Here is a 19,832-nt window from a genome sequence, read left to right as displayed (position 1 = left end):
ACAACACCATTCTGTATTCTTCTGGCCCTTCTTTGGACACTGTGTTAACTAACCTCCAAATGAGCGTCATTGCCATACAACACTCCTTCCGTGGCCTCCAACTGCTCTTAAACGCTAGCAAAACCAAATGCATGCTTTTCAACCGTTCGCTGCCCGCACCCGCCCTCCCGACTAGCATCACTACTCTGGACGGTTCTGACCTAGAATACGTGGACAACTACAAATACCTAGGTGTCTGGCTAGACTGTAAACTCACCTTCCAGACTCATATCTAGAATCGGCTTTCTATTTCACAACAAAGCCTCCTTCACTCACGCCGCCAAACTTACCCTAGTAAAACTGACTATCCTACCGATCCTTGACTTCGGCGATGTCATCTACAAAATAGCTTCCAATACTCTACTCAGCAAATTGGATGCAGTGTATCATAGTGCCATCCGTGTTGTTACCAAAGCGCCTTACACCACCCACCACTGCGACCTGTATGCTCTAGTCGGCTGGTCCTCGCTACATATTCATCGCCAGACCAACTGGCTCCAGGTCATCTACAAGTCTATGCTAGGTGAAGCTCCGCCTTATCTCAGCTCACTGGTCACGATAACAACATCCACCCATAGCACGCGCTCCAGCAGGTATATCTCACTGGTCATCCCCAAAGCCAACACCTCCTTTGGCCGCCTTTCCTTCCAGTTCTCTGCTGCCAGTGACTGGAACGAATTGCAAAAATCTCTGAAGCTGGAGACATTTCCCTCACTATCTTTAAACATCAGCTATCTGAGCAGCTAACCGATCGCTACAGCTGTACATAGTCCATCTGTAAATAGCCCACCCAATCTACCTACCTCATCCCCATATTGTTTTTATTTACTTTGCTGCTCTTTTGCACACCAATATCACTACTTACACACCATCATCTGCTCATCATCATCTGCTCTAATTCACTCCAGTGTTAATCTGCTAAATTGTAATTACTTTGCTACTATGGCCTATTTATTGCCATACCTCCTCATGCCATTTGCACACACTGTATATAGACTTTCTTTTTTGTCTATTGTGTTAATGACTGTACGCTTGTTTATTCCATGTAACTCTGTGTTGTTGTTTCTGTCGCACTGCTTTGCTTTATCTTGGCCAGGTCGCAGTTGTAAATGAGAACTTGTTCTCAACTAGCTTAACTGGTTCCAATGTCCAGTCTCTTGACAGCAAGGTTGATGAATTCCGAGCAAGGGTAGCATTCCAGAGAGACAAAAGAGACTGTAACATTCTTTGCTTCACGGAAACATGGCTCACTCGAGACACGCTATTGGAGTTGGTACAGTCACCTGGTTTCTTCACGCATCGCGCCGACAGAAACAAGCATCTTTCTGGTAAGAAGAGGGGCGGGGGGGTATGCCTTATGATTAACGAGACGTGGTGTGATCATAACAACATACAGGAACTCAAGTCCTTCTGTTCACCTGACTTAGAATTCCTCACAATAAAATGTCGACCGCATTATCTACCAAGAGAATTCTCTTCGATTATAATCCCAGCCTGATATATTCCCCCCCAAGCAGACACATCGACGGCCCTGAACAAACTTTATTTGACTCTATGTAAACTGGAAACCAGATATCCTGAGGCTGCATTCATTGTAGCTGGGGATTTTAACAAGGCTAATCTGAAAACAAGACTCCCTAAATTCTATCAGCATATCGATTGTGCTACCAGGGCTGGTAAAACCCTAGATCATTGTTATTCTAACTTCCGCGACGCATATAAGGCCCTCCGCCGCCCTCCTTTTGGAAAAGCTGACCACGACTCCATTTTGTTGCTCCCAGCCTATAGAAAGAGACTAAAACAGGAAGCTCCCGCGCTCAGGTCTGTTCAAAGCTGGTCCGACCAATCGGATTCCACGCTTCAAGATTGCTTCAATCACGTGGATTGGGATATGTTCCGCACTGCGTCAAACAACAACATTGACGAATACGCAGATTCGGTGAGCGAGTATATTAGCAAGTGCATCGGCGATGTCGTACCCACAGCAACTATTAAAACATTCCCAAACCAGAATCTGTGGATTGATGGCAGCATTCACGCGAAACTGAAAGCGTGAACCACTGCTTTTAACCAGGGCAAGGACACCGGAAATATGACCGAATACAAACAGTGTAGCTATTCCCTCCGCAAGGCAATCAAACAAGCTAAGCTTCAGTATAGAGACAAAGTAGAGTCACAATTCAACAGCTCAGACACTCAGACACAAGAGGTATGTGGCAGGGTCTACAGTCAATCACGGATTACAAAAAGAAAACGAGCCCCAGACAGACTAAACAACTTCTTTGCTCGCTTTGAGGACAATACAGTGCCACTGACACGGCCCGCTACCAAAACCTGTGGACTCTCCTTCACTGCAGCCGACGTGAGTAAAACATTTAAACGTGTTAATCCTCGCAAGGCTGCAGGCCCAGACGGCATCCCCAACCGCGTCCTCAGAGCATGCGCAGACCAGCTGGCTGGTGTGTTTACGGACATAGTCAATCAATCCTTATCCCAGTCTGCTGTTCCCACATGCTTCAAGAGGGCCACCATTTTTCCTGTTCCCAAGTAAGCTAAGGTAACTGAGCTAAACGACTACCGCCCCATAGCACTCACTTCTGTCATCATGAAGTGCTTTGAGAGACTAGTCAAGGACCATATCACCTCCACCCTACCTGACACCCTAGACCCACTCCAATTTGCTTACCGCCCCAATAGGTCCACAGACGACGCAATCGCAACCACACTGCACACTGCCCTAACTCATCTGGACAAGAGGAATACCCATGTGAGAATGCTGTTCATCAACTACAGCTCAGCATTTAGCACCATATTACCCTCCAAACTCGTCATCAAGCTCGAGACCCTGGGTCTCGACCCCGCCCTGTGCAACTGGGTACTGGACTTCCTGACTGGCCGCCCCCAGGTGGTGAGGGTAGGTAACGACATCTCCACCCCGCTGATCCTCAACACTGGGGCCCCACAAGGGTGCGTTCTGAGCCCTCTCCTGTACACCCTGTTCACCCACGACTGCATGGCCATTCACGCCTCCAACTCAATCATCAAGTTTGCAGACGACACTACAGTGGTAGGCTTGATTACCAACAACGACGAGACGGCCTACAAAGAGTAGGTGAGGGCCCTTGGAGTGTGGTGTCAGGAAAATAACTTCACACTCAACGTCAACAAAACAAAGGAGATGATCGTGGACTTCAGGAAACAGCAGAGGGAGCACCCCCCTATCCACATCGACGGGCCAGTAGTGGAGAGGGTAGTAAGTTTTAAGTTCCTCGGCGTACACATCACGGACACACTGTATTGGTCCACCCACACAGACAGCATGGTGAAGAAGGTGCAGCAGGAGGCTGAAGAAATTTGGCTTGTCACCAAAAGCACTCACAAACTTTTACAGATCCACAATCGAGAGCATCCTGTCGGGCTGTATCACCGCCTGGTACGGCAACTGCTCCGCCCACAACCGTAAGCCTCTCCAGAGAGTAGTGAGGTCTGCACAACGCATCACTGGGGGCAAACTACCTGCCCTCCAGGACACCTACACCACCCGCTGTCACAGGAAGTCCATAAAGATCATCAAGGACAACAACCACCCGAACCACTGCCTGTTCACCCCACTATCATCCAGAAGGCGAGGTCAGTACAGGTGCATCAAAGCGGGGACCGAGAGACTGAAAAACAGCTTCTATCTCAAGGCCATCAGACTGTTAAACAGCCACCACTAACATTGAGTGGCTGCTGCCAACATACTGACTCAACTCCAGCCACTTTAATAATGGAAAAATTGATGTAAAAAATGTATCACTAGCCACTTTAAACAATGCCACTTTTATATGTTTACATACCCTACATTACATTTACATTTACATTTAAGTCATTTAGCAGACGCTCTTATCCAGAGCGACTTACAAATTGGTGCATTCACCTTATGATATCCAGTGGAACAACCACTTTACAATAGTGCATCTAACTCTTTTAAGGGGGGGGGGTTAGAAGGATTACTTTATCCTATCCTACTCATTACTCATCTCATATGTATATACCATCTACTGCATCTTGCCTATGCCGTTCTGTACCATCACTCATTCATATATTTTTATGTACATATTCTTCATCCCTTTACACTTGTGTGCATAAGGTAGTTGTTGTGAAATTGTTAGGTTAGATTACTCATTGGTTATTACTGCATTGTCGGAACTAGAAGCTCTGGATAAGAGCGTCTGCTAAATGACTTAAATGTAAATGTAGAAGCACAAGCATTTCACTACACTCGCATTAACCTGTTGAGGACAAGGGGGTGCTGTTTTCACTTTTGGAGAAAATCGTATGATATTTAAACGGCCTCGTACTCAATTCTTGCTCGTACAATATGCATATTATTATTACTATTGGATAGAAAACAGTCTCTAGTTTCTAAAAGCGTTTGAATTATTTCTCTAAGTGAAACAGAACTCTTTTTACAGACATTTTCCTATCCGGAAGTGAGATTTCCAAATGCGAAGTCTCTCTTTAAGACCTTGTCTATAAAAGGGCATGTCACTTATGACTGTAGAAACACGTCATACGCCTTCGCCTGGGTCTCATGCGGAAGTGAGAGAAAAAATCAGTTGATTATCTCGATCAGAGACTGAACACAACCTCTTGGACTGAGACGTGCGCACTTTCTTTTTTTCCCTGGGCGCGAAGTAGGAACTGTACTCGGCTGATGGAAGAACCTTTTTAAAGGTGAATATGATCTCTGGCTTCGATTTTCTTTGATACATGTCACAATATCATCCTAAAGTATGTTTTTTCAATATAGTTTAATTATATTATTGAAATTTATTCTGGACTTTAGACGTGATGCGTCGCAAGAATTGGTTCAAGAACGAGAGGCTAGCAATGCTAGCTAATGGTGCTTGCTAATTCTGAGGGAAATCGTTCGTTATGGATCCAAATAAAGTCGGTTCTGAACAAAGGACCCCTTGGAGAACATTCTGATGGAAGATCAACAAAGATAAGGACCCAATTTGGGATGCTTTTTCATATATATCTGTCGAACTGTGCTATGCTACCGTTTGACTAGAATCACTGCTGCTGTGTGCTAGCTATTGTAGTAAGCTAATATAACGATATATTGTGTTTTCGCTGTAAAACACTTCAAAAATCGGAAATATTGGCTCTGTTCACAAGATCTTATTCTTTCATTAGCTATCCACCATATATTGTTCTGAAATGTTTTATGATGTGTAATTAGTAGTTGACGTTGGTGTCTGTATTTTCTCTGGCTACTGCCGTGCGATTTCTGACTGTAGCTGTGATGGTGGCTATGATGGTAGCAGTAATGTAAAACTGATTTATAGCTAAAATATGCACATTTTTCGAACAAAACATAGATTTATTGTGTAACATGTTATAGGACTGTCATCTGAGGGAGTTTTTTCTAGGTTATTTAGGTTGGTTCTAGATTAGTTAGGTTAGCTTTGTGCATGCTACTTGCATGCTACCGTTGCTGTGAAAAATGTCTGTCTGTCTTTTGTATTTGGTGGTGAGCTAACATAAATATATGTGGTGTTTTCGCTGTAAAACATTTAAAAAATCGGAAATATTGGCTGTATTCACAAGATCTTTGTCTTTCATTTGCAAAAAGATCCCAAAAAAATGATGGCGCACTTCTCACTCCAAGAGGTTGTATTCAATCCCAGAACGAGATAATCAAGTCATTTCTGCTCTCACTTCCGCATGACACCCAGGGGAAGGTGTATGACGTGTTTCTACAGTCCTAAGTGACATGCCCTTTTATAGACAAGCTCTTGAAGAGAGACATCGCTTTTGGAAATCTCACTTCCGGATAGGAAATGGTCTGTAAAAAGAGTTCTGTTTCACTTAGAGAAATAATTCAAACGGTTTTAGAAACTAGAGAGTGTTTTCTATCCAATAGTAATAATAATATGCATATTGTACGAGCAAGAATTGAGTACGAGGCCGTTTGAAAATGGGCACCTCTTTCCAGTTATTCAATACGCCCCCTGCAGCCATAACAAGTTAAATTGAAATTGAGTGAGTGAGTGAGTGAGTGAGGGAGCAAGAGAGATGGATAAAGAAAAAATAAATAATGGGTAAATGAGGTTAAAAGGTCCAGTGCAGCAGTTTTTATTTCAATATCAAACATTTTTAGGTAACAATTAAGTACCTTACTGTAATTAAAATGGTAAAAAAGAAACAAAAATAGCTTCTTCGTAAAGAGCACTTTCTCAAGCAAGAATTTTGCTCGGACTGTCTGGGAGTGGTCTGAGTGGGGAAGGGAAAACTGAACACTAGCTGGTATTGGCAGAGAGGTTTAGAACTCTCTTTCTTATTGGTCTATTAACTCATTTACTGCCTGATGATGTCACCAGGCAGGCCAAAACTCCATCCCACCAAAACAAGCTGACATTTCTGGCAGTCTTTTCAAACAGCTCTTACACTAAAAGAGCAGTTATCATAATTTTCATAATTTCAGTGCAATTCCAACTTCATAGTGTGGAAATATATACTGTATAAAACAGTGACTGCACTGGGCATTTAATAGAGCACTTTAGGGTAATTTAAAGTATCCTCAGTTTGGGCTGTAGAGTGTACAGTACAGAGTATACCAGTAGCTGGTCTGGTAGAGGTGCTGGGGTTTAGAATCATCAGTAAAAGAGGGTAAATCCCCCCAGTTGGTGGCTCTTCATTTGACTCACTCGAGAGAGAGTGGCATCTGAAAGTAAGTGTGTGTGTGTGTGTGTGTGTGTGTGTGTGTGTGTGTGTGTGTGTGTGTGTGTGTGTGTGTGTGTGTGTGTGTGTGTGTGTGTGTGTGTGTGTGTGTGTGTGGTGTACCTGTATGGCTCCGTTCATGCTGAAGGATGATACACACTGCATGAGACGGCTCATCTCCTCCGCCACACCATCAACGATTCTAGTCAGAACCCTGGGAACTAGCTCCTTTGACACTGTGAAGACCTGAGAGAGAAAGAGGTGGAGAGAGAGAGGGGCGGGGGGATAACGAGAGAGATCAAACTCTCTCTGTGACTACTGACTGACTGCTCTACTCATTACAGAAGGCCCCCAATAATGTTTGTCATGCATCTCTTCATTATACAGAAAGGTCAATGCCTTACCTCAGCATGAACAGTGATGATGTTGACCAAGGCTTCCTTCAGGTAGTTCCTCACACCTTGGAAAGAAGGTAGTTCCATAATAACGTCAAAACCTGAAACCGATCATATGAAACTGATCCCAGACCTAACACATTTATCAGTTCTCTTTTACTATAAGACTAGACTGAAATGCAGTGGGCGAGGAAAGATTGAAAGTAGTTATTTCTATTGGTAGAGGTTGAGATGAGCCATATAATGTATGTATTCTCCAATCAACCTGGAGAATGGTGGGTGTATAACCTGTAATGGCACCCCTAAGTAGGGGTGTGAACGTTTAAATGTATAAACGAAGTTGGGATCCTTGACGTTAAGAAAAATCCCTAACAACAACATTTGAATCCCAGTTTCCGTGTTATAGTCTAACTAAACAATAGGCTACGAAGGCCTGGGGAAAGTAAACAGCATAGTGGGTAACTTTCCACAACAACTAAAGAGTGTTGAAGAGCAAGGCTCTGGTGACCTGGCTACCACACTGTGAGCAGTGTGAAGTAAACCTGTGCACATGCGCAGATACTGTGTGTGACTGTGTGAAAGTGAAGTGTTGCATCTTGCTCACCTCAGCATCCTAACCTCTTCACTGACCACAGGCCCTGCTTTACTGAAGTTGCGAGACATTGCAAGCCAAGAAATTGTGAGATACAGCATTCCATTGCGAGATTTGATTGCCAATTGATAGGCCTAGTGCACCGTTCTGACTGTCTGCCTGGTGGCCGTCCTACCTATACTGTGTCCATCTCCTCTGTCAATTCAATTAAATTCTGTCTCTGTCCCTCGCTATGAAAGATGCGAGTGTTTGTGTTCTCGGAAGTACAGCAAGAAGTCAGTCTCCTCCGTTCCAAAAATACTGAATCTTGACACTTAGAAATGGGAGTTGACACTGGAGTCAACATGCAACGAGTCGAGAAATACTTTTTGAGTCGACTCTCCACTACTACGTCGTCATGGTTAACAGTTGGAAACATTTCAGAGAAAGGCAAGCAACAGCAGTGAAGTCCTGTATGGCAATACTTTGAGAAGTTAAATGAGAAGTAAATGCAAACTTTGCAAGGTGGAATTTAGGTACCGTAATGGTAGTACAGGTGCAATGCTTAACCATCTGAAAGGGATGCACCATAATACCCGTACCGTTGCTGGCAGCAGCACAGCTGCATTGTGAATTCACATGGAATTTTATTTAAAAAATCTTAGCATTTTAACAAATGGCCGTTTAAATGTTAAGAAAACTTTTCCATTTGTCACATCCCCAATGTCACGTTGAGAAGACAATATAATAAATATAAATGAGATGATTGTCTGGTGTCTGGTGCTGAAGATGAATTTAAAGATGAATACTTCCAGGGGGCAAGAGTGTTACTACGAGAAAACAAAAAGACCAAAACCAGTGAAGGTTGTCTTTCTCTGTTTCCACTGGCAATGCAGGCCTCAGCATACACACACCAGATACCCACATGTTTAGCCAGTGAAAGTATCATATCCTATTCCTTATAGCTGTGGTTAATAAGCCCAAATGTTCCTGTTTCACTATTAGCGGAACACACAAAATCGTAAAAGGCACCACTTTTTCTCCCTGGAACATTGAGGAGCATAGGGGAGTGGGGCTATGCTCCTCTGAGCGCACACACACACTTCCTGTTTTAAGGTACGTAGACCACATACAAGTGTCACCTGTGCACAGCCTCATAGCACATCCATGTGTACGTGTGTGTGTGTGTGTGTGTGTGTGTGTGTGTGTGTGTGTGTGTGTGTGTGTGTGTGTGTGTGTGTGTGTGTGTGTGTGCATACACACACCCAAAACCACAGACCAGAATGATACATGTCCATGTCACTGCTAACATCACTTCAATTTAGAGAGTGTGTGTATGAATGTAAGTATGAAGAATTCACTGAAGATTCAGCGTTTAACATTTCCTACAAGGAGCTCCCCCACCCACAACAACAGGGCTGGGATGATACCAGTATTGCGATACTCGTCAGTATCGTGGCAATGAAACAAAACAGGAAGCGGATTTAACTTCTTTTGGAAAACAGCCCTAATGTTGGAAACAAACATTATGTTGTCATCCAGAGTCACATTTATTTATTTTCCCAGCTATAGCATACTATATTTTACATACAGCAGGCTTTTAAAGGACAAAAAAGTTTGATCTGCTTCTTGATTTAATTTGCCATGGTAAAAATATTGTGATACTGGTATCGTCACAGCCCTAATACAGAGTAGACTAAGAGTAGACTGTATGTGAAGTTGTGAACATCAGGCTAAGCACATCCAAGCACTGTTCATTGTAAAACTTCAGGACACACAAAGACATTTAGTTAGTGCTGAGTGATTAGTGCTTTTTGAGGTTGGTTCGGTTTCGGTTCGATTATGAACAAATAAATCACGGTTTTCGATTTCCTTAATTATTAATGTTTTCATTAAATGCACTATGGATTATGTGGGTTGAATGACATGATGGTAGTGACTGCCCATTTCTGCTAATCATTTATTAGCAATAATTTATTCACATTAATTTACTTTAATAAAATATTTGGTTTATTTGATGACTTTATTATTTAATTCCAAGTCATCATCTCTATAGAGCTTCTGCCTATGATGTCTGACAAAATCACTATTTTACTATTATACTGACGGGCAGACCACAGGGAGGAGGTAAGTAAACTGGTTTTGTGGTGCCAGGACAACAAACTCTCCCTCAACATCAGCAAAGCAAAGGAGTTGTTGACTTCAGGAAGCAGAGGAGGGAACATGCCCTGATCCACATCAAGGGGACTGCAGTAGAGAGAGTCAGCAGTTTTAAGTTTCACTGCATCCACATCACAGAGGATTTGTCATGGACCAACAACACCACCACTCTTGTCAAGAGGGTGCAACAGCGTCTCTACTTCCTAAGGCAGCTAAAGAAAATCGGCAAGTCACCCTGGGTCTTCTCCAAATACTACCTCTGCACCATCGAGAGCGTCCTTACTGGTTGCATCACAGCCTGGTACAGGAATTGCTCTGTCCACGACCACAAGTCCATCCAGTGTGTGGTGAAGAAGGTCCAATGCATCACTGAGACCGTGCTCCCACCCATCCAGGACATCTACTTGAAACGGTGCATGAGGAAGTCCCGCAGCACCATCAAGGACCCCACACACCCCAGCCACGAGCAGTTCACTCCCTTACCATCGGGCAGGCATCGGAGCATGAAGTCTGATAGAAACCGTCTCTGAGTCTGTTGGTATCTACAAGCCATCAGACTGCTGAACACTTGAACTGGACTGACCACCTGCTCGGATTCTCCGCACCTTAGCACACATGCGCTCACTCGCTAACTCATCCACTCACTCACACACATACATATACACTACCAGTCAAAAGTTTGGACACACCTGCTCATTCAAGGATTTTTCAGATTTTTTAAAACTATTTTCTACATTGTAGAATAATAGTGAAAACATCAAAACTATGAAATAATACATATGGATTCAATAACACATAAGTAACAAAAAATGTTAAACAAATCAAAACATATTTTAGATTATTCAAAGTAGCCACCCTTTGCCTTGACAGTTTTGCATACTTGGCATTCTCTCAACCAGCTTCATGAGAAATGCTTTTCCAACAGTCTTGAAGGAGTTCCCACATATGCTGAGCACTGTTTGCTGCTTTTCCTTCACGCTGCGATCCAACTCATCCCAAACCATCTCAATTAGGTTGAGGTCAGGTTTGTGGAGGCCAGGTCATCTGATGCAGCACCATCACTCTCCTTCTTGGTCAAATAGCTCTTACACAGTCTGGAGGTGTGTTTTGGGTCATTGTCCTGTTGAAAAAGAAATGATAGTCCCACTAAGCGCAAACCAGATGGGATGGCATATCGCTGCAGAATAACTGTGCCTTGAATTCTAAATAAATCACAGACGGTGTCACCAGCAAAGCAGCCCCACACCATCACACCTCCTCCTCCATGCTTCACCGTAGGAACCACACATATGGATATCATCCGTTCACCTACTCTGCGTCTCACAGAGACACAGCGGTTGGAACCAAACATCTCAAATTTGGACTCATCAGACCAAAGGACAGATTTCCACTGGTCTAATGTCCATTGCTCGTGTTTCTTGGCCCAAGCAAGTCTCTTATTCTTATTTCATGTCCTTTAGTAGTGGTTTCTTTGCAGCAATTGGATCATGAAGGCCTGATTCACGCAGTCTCCTCTGAAAAGTTGATGTTGAGATGTGTCTGTTACTTGAACTCTGTGAAGCATTTATTTGGGCTGCAATCTGAGGTGCAGTTAACTCTAATGAACTTATCCTCTGCAGCTGAGGTAACACTGGGTCTTTCTTTCCTGTGGCGGTCCTCATGAGAGCTAGTTTCATCATAGTGCTTGATGGTTTTTGCAACTGAACTTGAAGAAACTTTCAAAGTTCTTGACATTTTCCAGATGGACTGACCTTCATGTCTTAAAGTAATGATGGACTGTCGCTTCTCTATGCTTATTTGAGCTGTTCTTGCCATAATATGGACTTGGTCTTTTACCAAATAGGGCTGTCTTCTGTATACCACCCCCCTACCTTGTCACAACACAACTGATTGGCTCAAACACATTAAGGAAAGAGATTCCACAAATTAACTTTTAACAAGGCATACATGTTAATGGAACTACATTTCAGGTGACTACCTCATGAAGCTGGTTCAGAGAATGCCAAGAGTGTACAAAGCTGTCATCAATGCAAAATGTGGCTACTTTGAAGAATTGTTTAACACTTTTTTGGTTTGTATATGATTCCATATGTGTTATTTCATAGTTTTGATATCTTCACTATTATTCTACAATGTAGAAAATAGTAAAAATAAAGAAAAACCTTTGAATGAGTAGGTGTGTCCAAACTTTTGACTGGTACTGTACATTCATGCTACACACACATCACAACTGCTGCTGCCAGACTCTTATTATGATTGCTAAATACTGCACAATTTAAACACTTGCCCCCCTCAATCCCAGCTTTTCCAAAACATGTGTAAATATTGGACTATAAATTGTGCCTTCATGTATTATACGAATGCTAAAATGTTTATTATATTCTACTGAGCCATTTACTTTATGTTCATATTCTTATCTTTTATCATTTCTTATTGTTGTTGGCTTGTGGAGAAGGAACCTGAAAGTAAGCATTTCATTGGACAGTGTATACCATGTGTATCCTGTACCTTGAAACTTTAGCATTGGCTCGTGAAACTACCACTAACTTCCTTCATACTGGACGCAGAGACATATGGTATTCTGTTGAAGCTAGCGATATTCATAAAATAATTTTGCAGAACCCCTGCAGTGCCTCTATGGAACCTTAGGGGGCTGCAGATCCCAGTTTGAAAACCTCTGCCATAATGTTCCCCAGACAGCCGTAAGGTTTATTGCTTTTGGAGATAAGCCCAAGAGGCTAGATAGGTCAAGGGTTATTATGGGTAAACCCCCCTCTCTCTGTTACATCTGTGGCTTGGTGGAAGAACTCGACATTACGAATGCAATCTCCACAAACGTCTGGGAAACTGAGTTTAAAAGTCTATTGCAGTGTACAGGTGGTTAATCTGTGTTGGTTTGAATACTGGCCTCAGTCCATAATGTCCTGTGATTAAGGTGTGTAAAAAGGTGTGCAGTCGCGCCAATGGACGTAGACAGGGTAGATCAAATCAAATCACATTTGTCACATGCTTGGTAAACAAGAGGTGTAGACTAACAGTGAAACGGTTACTTACGGGCCCTTCCCAACAATGCAGAGAAAAAATTATTAAAATTATAGAAATACATTTCTGTGTACCTGCAGGTGTACTGTAAATAAGAATTTGTTCTTAACTGACTTGCCTAGTTAAATAAAGGTTATATAAAATAAATCAAAGTAGACAGCGTATATGTCTCTGTGTGTGTGTGTGTGTGTGTGTGTGTGTGTGTGTGTGTGTGTGTGTGTGTGTGTGTGTGTGTGTGTGTGTGTGTGTGTGTGTGTGTGTGTGTGTGTGTGTGTGTGAGAGAGTGTGTGTTTGTACCTGTAGGTGTACTACAGTCCCTCCAGTCGAAGTATCCAGCGTAGATGCCTGGTTCTAGGGATCCTACGATGGGATCTGACTTCCTCTCGATGTAGGCATCAAACAGACTCTCATCCAGCTCCTTCACTGCATGGACACTCACCTGGAAATAGAGGTAGAGACAAACCTAATCAACACCTGTACACAGCTACACAGACACTCACCTGGGAGCAGAGGAGAGAGACATCAATCAAATTTCAATGAAATGTACTTAGAAATCTATTCTTACATCAGCAGCTGTCACAAAGTGCTTTTACAGGAACTTGATTTATGTTCTTATAGTCACAATATAGATCCTGGTTTTGAACCAACTGCTTACAGGCCATGTTTCTAAAAAACACAAGCCGTTTACCTGTTTTTACAGGAACAGCCAACCAATATCTGTCTGTATGAGTGTGTGTATGAGAGAGAAGGAGACTGACTCAGAGATCTGACCTTTAGCTGTTTAAAGAGAAAGAGAGAGTAATCGTTCTGCCCCAAAACATCATTTCTCATCAACTCATTGGTGACAAATCTTCTTCTTCAAAGAACACCAAAAACTAAACACCAAAACATCTAAGGAGCCAGTTAACTGTTTGCTGTTTCTGACAGTTAACTGTGTGTGTGTCTGTCTTTGTGTGTGTCCTCTCTACTAACCTGTGTGATCTTGTCAGTCCCGGTGAAGCCGTGTTTCTCAAAGTGTTCAGCCATGTTAAGGAAGGTGTGTTTCTCCAGGTACTGACAGTTACTCAGGATGATCAGCAGACGCTGCTCCTATAGAGAGAAAGAGATGCACACACACACACACACACACACACACACACACACACACACACACACACACACACACACACACACACACACACACACACACACACACACACACACACACACACACACACACACACACACACACACACACACACACACACACACACACACACACACACACACAGAGAGAGAGAGAAAGTTCAGGATGTTGGATTTGTTATGTTGAGTGATGGTTTCTGAGCATCTGTCAGTTAATCTCATCATTGACTCCATCCCTGTTTTACTGGAATTTACTAAAATTCTGTTTTACGCCATACTACACACTGGGTTTTCTTCAATGATACAAGGTCAATTATAACAATTACCTCACTGACAACCTCACTGACAGGATTAGTGTAACAGGTAGTGTTCACTCCTAAAAGAGGAGAGGAGAGGAGAGGTTCTGGTCTTAATAGACAATCTCAAATAATTTGGTTACTTTGGCAACTCCTTTTATTATAAGAATTCTAGTCTTCTTCTATTATTTTTCAACACTTCCAGTCTCTGTAGACCATGTCAATCTATGGCCTACCAGCCCACCGTCTCTCTGAGGCCTTACTGTATTTCAGTGAGATGTTTGGTACTCCATATGATAATGTCTTAAGGTGGTCCTGTAGGCCTGAACTCTGGCATGTGCCCTGAATATTGTCTGGCTGTCTCACCGACTCAGCCCTGCTAGAGATCAGAGATCAGGGGAAACCCCATCTGCACCCTGCTCTATTTCCCTTTACCAAAAACTCCCCTTGCTCTTCCTCCCCCTCCTCTCCTCTCCCCTTCACTACACACCCAGGCCCATTCACTCTCATCTGGACACATATACAGTAAATTAGGTTGTGTCTGCTTCCTGTCCACAACCAGGAAACAGCATCATAACAGATTGGTTTGGTTTACCAGTGAAGGAGATACACGTGTGTGTGGGTGTGTAGGGGGGTTAGATTGTAAGAAAAATAACCTTCACTGAGAATGCTCATTGACATTGGCAATCCTGTAGTGTGAGATTGAGGTAGATTGAGTTCAATTGAGGCCTGTAGTCTCAGTCTGAGAAAATTCAGATCTTCTTACCGGTGTTGCACAGAAGTCTTCCTGAAGGCCACTGAATGGGTCTGGAGAGGCAAGGTCCACTGATATACTGAGAATACACACACACATACAGAGTTCAAAAACACACTAAGTCAGACACACAAATTGACACTGGATGCAAAGTCCCTGCCTGTACTCACTGTGAAGTGTTGATGTCTCCATCTGTTTTATTGCTCAGCTGCTCCAGGCAGCTGACAAACACCTGGAAGAGATGTTACAGGTCAGTGTCACAGAGAAAGGTCAGTGTCACAGAGACAGGTCAGTGTCACAGAGACTGGTCAGTCACTCAGACATCAGTAACAGTCAACTATATTAAAAAGGAGTGGGGTGAATGGACTGCACTGTAAACCTACAGTAAACTACATATAACAGGGGTCGGCAACAGGCAGCCCGTGGGCCAAAACCACCCTGCAAGGAAATTGTTTGTTGTAAAGAAAATAGTAATGTGATCGTATCTCAATGTAATCAAGGTATAAAATTATATTTTTTATTTGAAATACAATCTCTTTTTGGGCTTAGTTGTGGTCAATTTTCAGTGTTCAAATTATTAGAATTATATTCAGCACGCGGCTGAATGTAGTTGCCTACCCCTGACCTATAATCTGTAGGGATTCCTATGGTGTAATCCTAGTCGCGTATCTACTCTGTACCATACAGTACCTTATTGATCTCCTTAGAGCTTTTTCACCTGCTCTCGAACCTGCTCAGAAAGTACAAGTCTACAATAATTAATACATTTCAACTGAATTTGTGCACTGTAGACCTACAGTAAACTGTAGATATTTCTATGGCGAAATATGATGTAATCCTTATCTTTACTCTATAGTACTATACCTTCATGATCTTCTCACAGAGCTTCCTGGTCCATTCCTGCTACAAAGGTAAAAGGCTACAATAATCTAAGGGCCGGTTTCCCGGACATAGATGAAGCCTAATCCAGTACTAAAAAGCATTCTTAATGGAGATTCTCCATTGAAGGTGCCTTTTCAGTCCAGGACTAGTCTTAATCTGTGTCCGGGAAACCGTTCCTAAATGTCTACTGAATTTGAGCATTGTAGCAATAAACTACCTGTGACCTGTAGGAGTCCCTTCACTAGAGTGAAATATACTGTAAACCTATTCTCTTGTGACAGTAGTACCATAAATTCATGCTAACTACAGTACCAGTAAACTGAAGGGATTACTATGTTGAACTATACTGTAATCTTAATCTCTATTCTGTATTATTGTGGTGAAATATAGTGTAAACCTAGTCTGTAGTGACTGTACAGTACCCTCATGATGTCCACACAGAGCTCTGAGGCTTGATCTTGGGCCTGATCCAATTGGAGGATCTGAAGACAGGAGAGGAAGGTGAGACAGCAGCTATCACGCAGTAATGTGGTCCAATACACCACCATTCATACTGAACAAAAATATAAATACAACATGTAAAGTGTTGGTCCCATATTTCATGAGCTGAAAAAAACAAGATCCCAAAAATGTTCCTTGCGCACAAAAAGCTTATTTCTCTCCAATTTTGTAGTACACCTACAGGTACAAAATCCCTGTTAGTGAGCATTTCTCCTTTGCCAAGATAATCTATCCACCTGACAGGTGTGACATATCAAGAAGCTGAATAAACAGCATGATCATTACACAGGTGTACCTTGTGCTGCGGACAATAAAAGGCCACTCTAAAATGTGCAGATTTGTCACACAACACAAGCCACAGATTTCTCAAGTTGAGGGAGCACGCAATTGGCATGCTGACTGCAGGAATGTCCACCAGAGCTGTTGCCAGATAATTTAATGTTAATTTCTCTACCATAAGCTGCCTCCAACATCGTTTTAAAGAATTTGTCAGTACATCCAACCGGCCTCACAACCGCAGACCACGTGTAACCACGCCAGCCCAGTACCTCCACATCTGGCTTCTTCATCTGTGGGATAGTCTGAGTCCAGCCACCAGGACAGCTGATGAAATTGTTGGTTTGTACAACCGAATCATATCTGCACAAACTGTCAGAAACCGTCTCAGGGAAGCTCATCTGCATGTTCGTCGTCCTCACCAGGGTCTTGACCTGACTGCAGTTTGGCGTCATAACCGACTTCAGTGGGCAAATGCTCACATTCGATTGCCACTGGCATGCTGGAGAAGCGTGCTCTCGCGGATGAATCCGGTTTCAACTGTACCGGGCAGATGGCAGACAGCGTGTATGGTGTCGTGTGGGCGAGCAGCTTTCTGATGTCAATGTTGTGAACAGAGTGCCCCATGGTGGCGGTGGGGTTATGGTATGGGCACGCATAAGCTATGGACAACGAACACAATTGCATTTTATCGATGGCAATTTGAATGCACAGAGACACCATGATGAGATCCTGAGGCCCATTGTCATGCCATTCATCCACCGCCATCACCTGTTTCAGCATGATAATGCACGGCCCCATGTCGCAAGGATCTCTACACAATTCCTGGAAGTTGAACATCTCCCAGTTCTTCCATGGCCTGTATTCTCACCAGACATTGAGCATGTTTTGGATGCTCTGGATCGATGTGCACGACAGCGTGTTCCAGTTCCCACATTCCACAAGCCACAATCAACAGCCTGATCAACTCCACGCAAAGGAGACGTGTCGTGCTGCATGAGGCAAAAGGTGGTCACACCAGATACGGACTGGTTCTCTGATCCACGCCCCTACCATATTTATTAAGGTATCTGTGACCACCAGATGCATATCTGTAATCCCAGTCAAGTGAAATCCATAGAATAGAGCCTAATGAATGTATTTAAATTGACTGATGTCCTTATATGAACTGTAACTCAGTAAAATCTTAGAAATTGTTGCATGTTGCGTTTATATGATTGTTCAGTGCAATTCACATACATAAATACAGTAGTTCACAAAGATGAATGAGGTTCTGTTATAGTGTATAGTGTGTGTTCCTTACATTGACCTCCCCAGGTTTGGTCTCCATGGGTTCTTTGAGTGACTGCAGCATCTGCACCATGCACTGCTCAAACTGGGCTGGCTGCACACGACATAACACACAAATCAGATATATAGATTATACCATGTCATATTTTTCATCATATCTTACTATATAATAAATCATGATATATCACATAGTAAATATAGCTTTACCAAGCTGGTGATTCCTTCATTGTCTACGACCCAGTCCTCTTTCTCTGCAAGCCTTTTGACATCTGACAAAATGCATACACCAACATAAATCACTATAGGGGCAACAAATGTGTGCTTTTCACATTTCACATTATTTTTGATCACTATCAAATTAAATAATGGTACTACATACTCGTGAACAAGTGAAGAGCCATGATCAGTTCACATGACATTTTAAATAGAACTGTTTGGTGGAAGACCGCAAAAGAAAGTGAAATGACCCTCTAAACTAGTGAATGACTACCTTCAAAACCACATGAGCTGTTAGTATCAACCTGAGTTTCTATAGATCTAGGGCCACAGTCAGAATGACCAACAGAGTTTAACCACAAAACCCCCTTTCACAAACACTTTCTCTTTCACTAACCTAACCTCACCTTACCTTACCTAACCCACCTCTGCCCCTTTCTCCATCTCTCTCCTTCTTCTGCCCCTTTCTTCCAGACAGTGATGTCTCAGGTCCCCTTTCCTCTTCCTTCCTCCCCTCTCCTCCCTCCCATATCTCCTTCTCTCTCATTCTTTGCGATGTGGTGCAGGGAGACCTGTAGACAGTGATGTCTCAGTTCCCATCCCCTCCCTCCCCTCCTCCCTCACCCTCTGCGGTGTGGTGCAGGGTGACCAGTAGACAGTGGTGTCTCAGCTCCAACAGTAGATCCTGGATCACCTGCAGCAGATCATTAGGGATCTCCAGAGCAACCAGGGCTTCAAAAATTATTCTGAGAGACGAGAGAGAGGCGAGACGAGAGAGACGAGAGACGAGAGAGAGGAGAGCGAGAAAGAGAATGTTGTAGTGGAGGAGGGATTGGGGTTCTGGAATATGGGGGATGAAGTCATTGACACACACATGCTCGCACAAACACACACTAGAGTGAGGTGTCCATACGTGACAGTTTGTATAACACTAGAGTGAGGTGTCCATACGTGACAGTGTGTATAACACTAAAGTGAGGTGTCCATACGTGACAGTGTGTATAACACTAGAGTGAGGTGTCCATACGTGACAGTGTGTATAACACTAGAGTGAGGTGTCCATACGTGACAGTGTGTATAACACTAGAGTGAGGTGTCCATACGTGACAGTGTGTATAACACTAGAGTGAGGTGTCCATACGTGACAGTGTGTATAACACTAGAGTGAGGTGTCCATACGTGACAGTGTGTATAACACTAGAGTGAGGTGTCCATATGTGACAGTGTGTATAACACTAGAGTGAGGTGTCCATACGTGACAGTGTGTATAACACTAGAGTGAGGTGTCCATACGTGACAGTGTGTATAACACTAGAGTGAGGTGTCCATACGTGACAGTGTGTATAACACTAGAGTGAGGTGTCCATACGTGACAGTGTGTATAACACTAGAGTGAGGTGTCCATACGTGACAGTGTGTATAACACTAGAGTGAGGTGTCCATACGTGACAGTTTGTATGACACTAGAGTGAGGTGTCCATACGTGACAGTGTGTATAACACTAGAGTGAGGTGTCCATACGTGACAGTGTGTATAACACTAAAGTGAGGTGTCCATACGTGACAGTTTGTATG

At 43.1% G+C, this 19,832-nt stretch overlaps 1 protein-coding gene across 14 annotated transcripts in view; it reads right to left on the bottom strand.

Annotated features, from left to right (window-relative positions):
• The window catches only part of LOC139541431 (exocyst complex component 2-like), a 177,581-nt gene that overhangs the window by 83,857 nt on the left and 73,892 nt on the right, over window positions 1–19,832 (bottom strand). For 12 of the 14 annotated variants that reach the window (XR_011668343.1, XM_071346079.1, XM_071346085.1 and 9 more), the window contains 10 exons: window positions 18,883–19,004; window positions 18,250–18,311; window positions 18,056–18,136; window positions 16,398–16,457; window positions 15,264–15,325; window positions 15,106–15,172; window positions 13,891–14,007; window positions 13,216–13,357; window positions 7,155–7,246; window positions 6,874–6,996 (listed from right to left, as the gene is read on the bottom strand). Coding sequence is in view for 13 of the 14 variants with exons in the window: in XM_071346079.1 (XP_071202180.1) it covers window positions 6,874–6,996; window positions 7,155–7,246; window positions 13,216–13,357; window positions 13,891–14,007; window positions 15,106–15,172; window positions 15,264–15,325; window positions 16,398–16,457; window positions 18,056–18,136; window positions 18,250–18,311; window positions 18,883–19,004 (928 nt within the window). In the remaining variant the exon portion in view is untranslated. The remainder of the gene's footprint in view (window positions 1–6,873; window positions 6,997–7,154; window positions 7,247–13,215; window positions 13,358–13,890; window positions 14,008–15,105; window positions 15,173–15,263; window positions 15,326–16,397; window positions 16,458–18,055; window positions 18,137–18,249; window positions 18,312–18,882; window positions 19,005–19,832) is intronic. The other 2 variants (XM_071346087.1, XM_071346091.1) reach the window with 1 other exon arrangement.

Source organism: Salvelinus alpinus, chromosome 16, assembly GCF_045679555.1.
Source record: "Salvelinus alpinus chromosome 16, SLU_Salpinus.1, whole genome shotgun sequence".
Classification (NCBI taxonomy): Eukaryota; Metazoa; Chordata; class Actinopteri; order Salmoniformes; family Salmonidae; genus Salvelinus; species Salvelinus alpinus.
The sequence above is the reverse complement of the archived record's forward strand: the minus strand, read 5'-3'. Positions and strand labels throughout refer to the sequence as shown.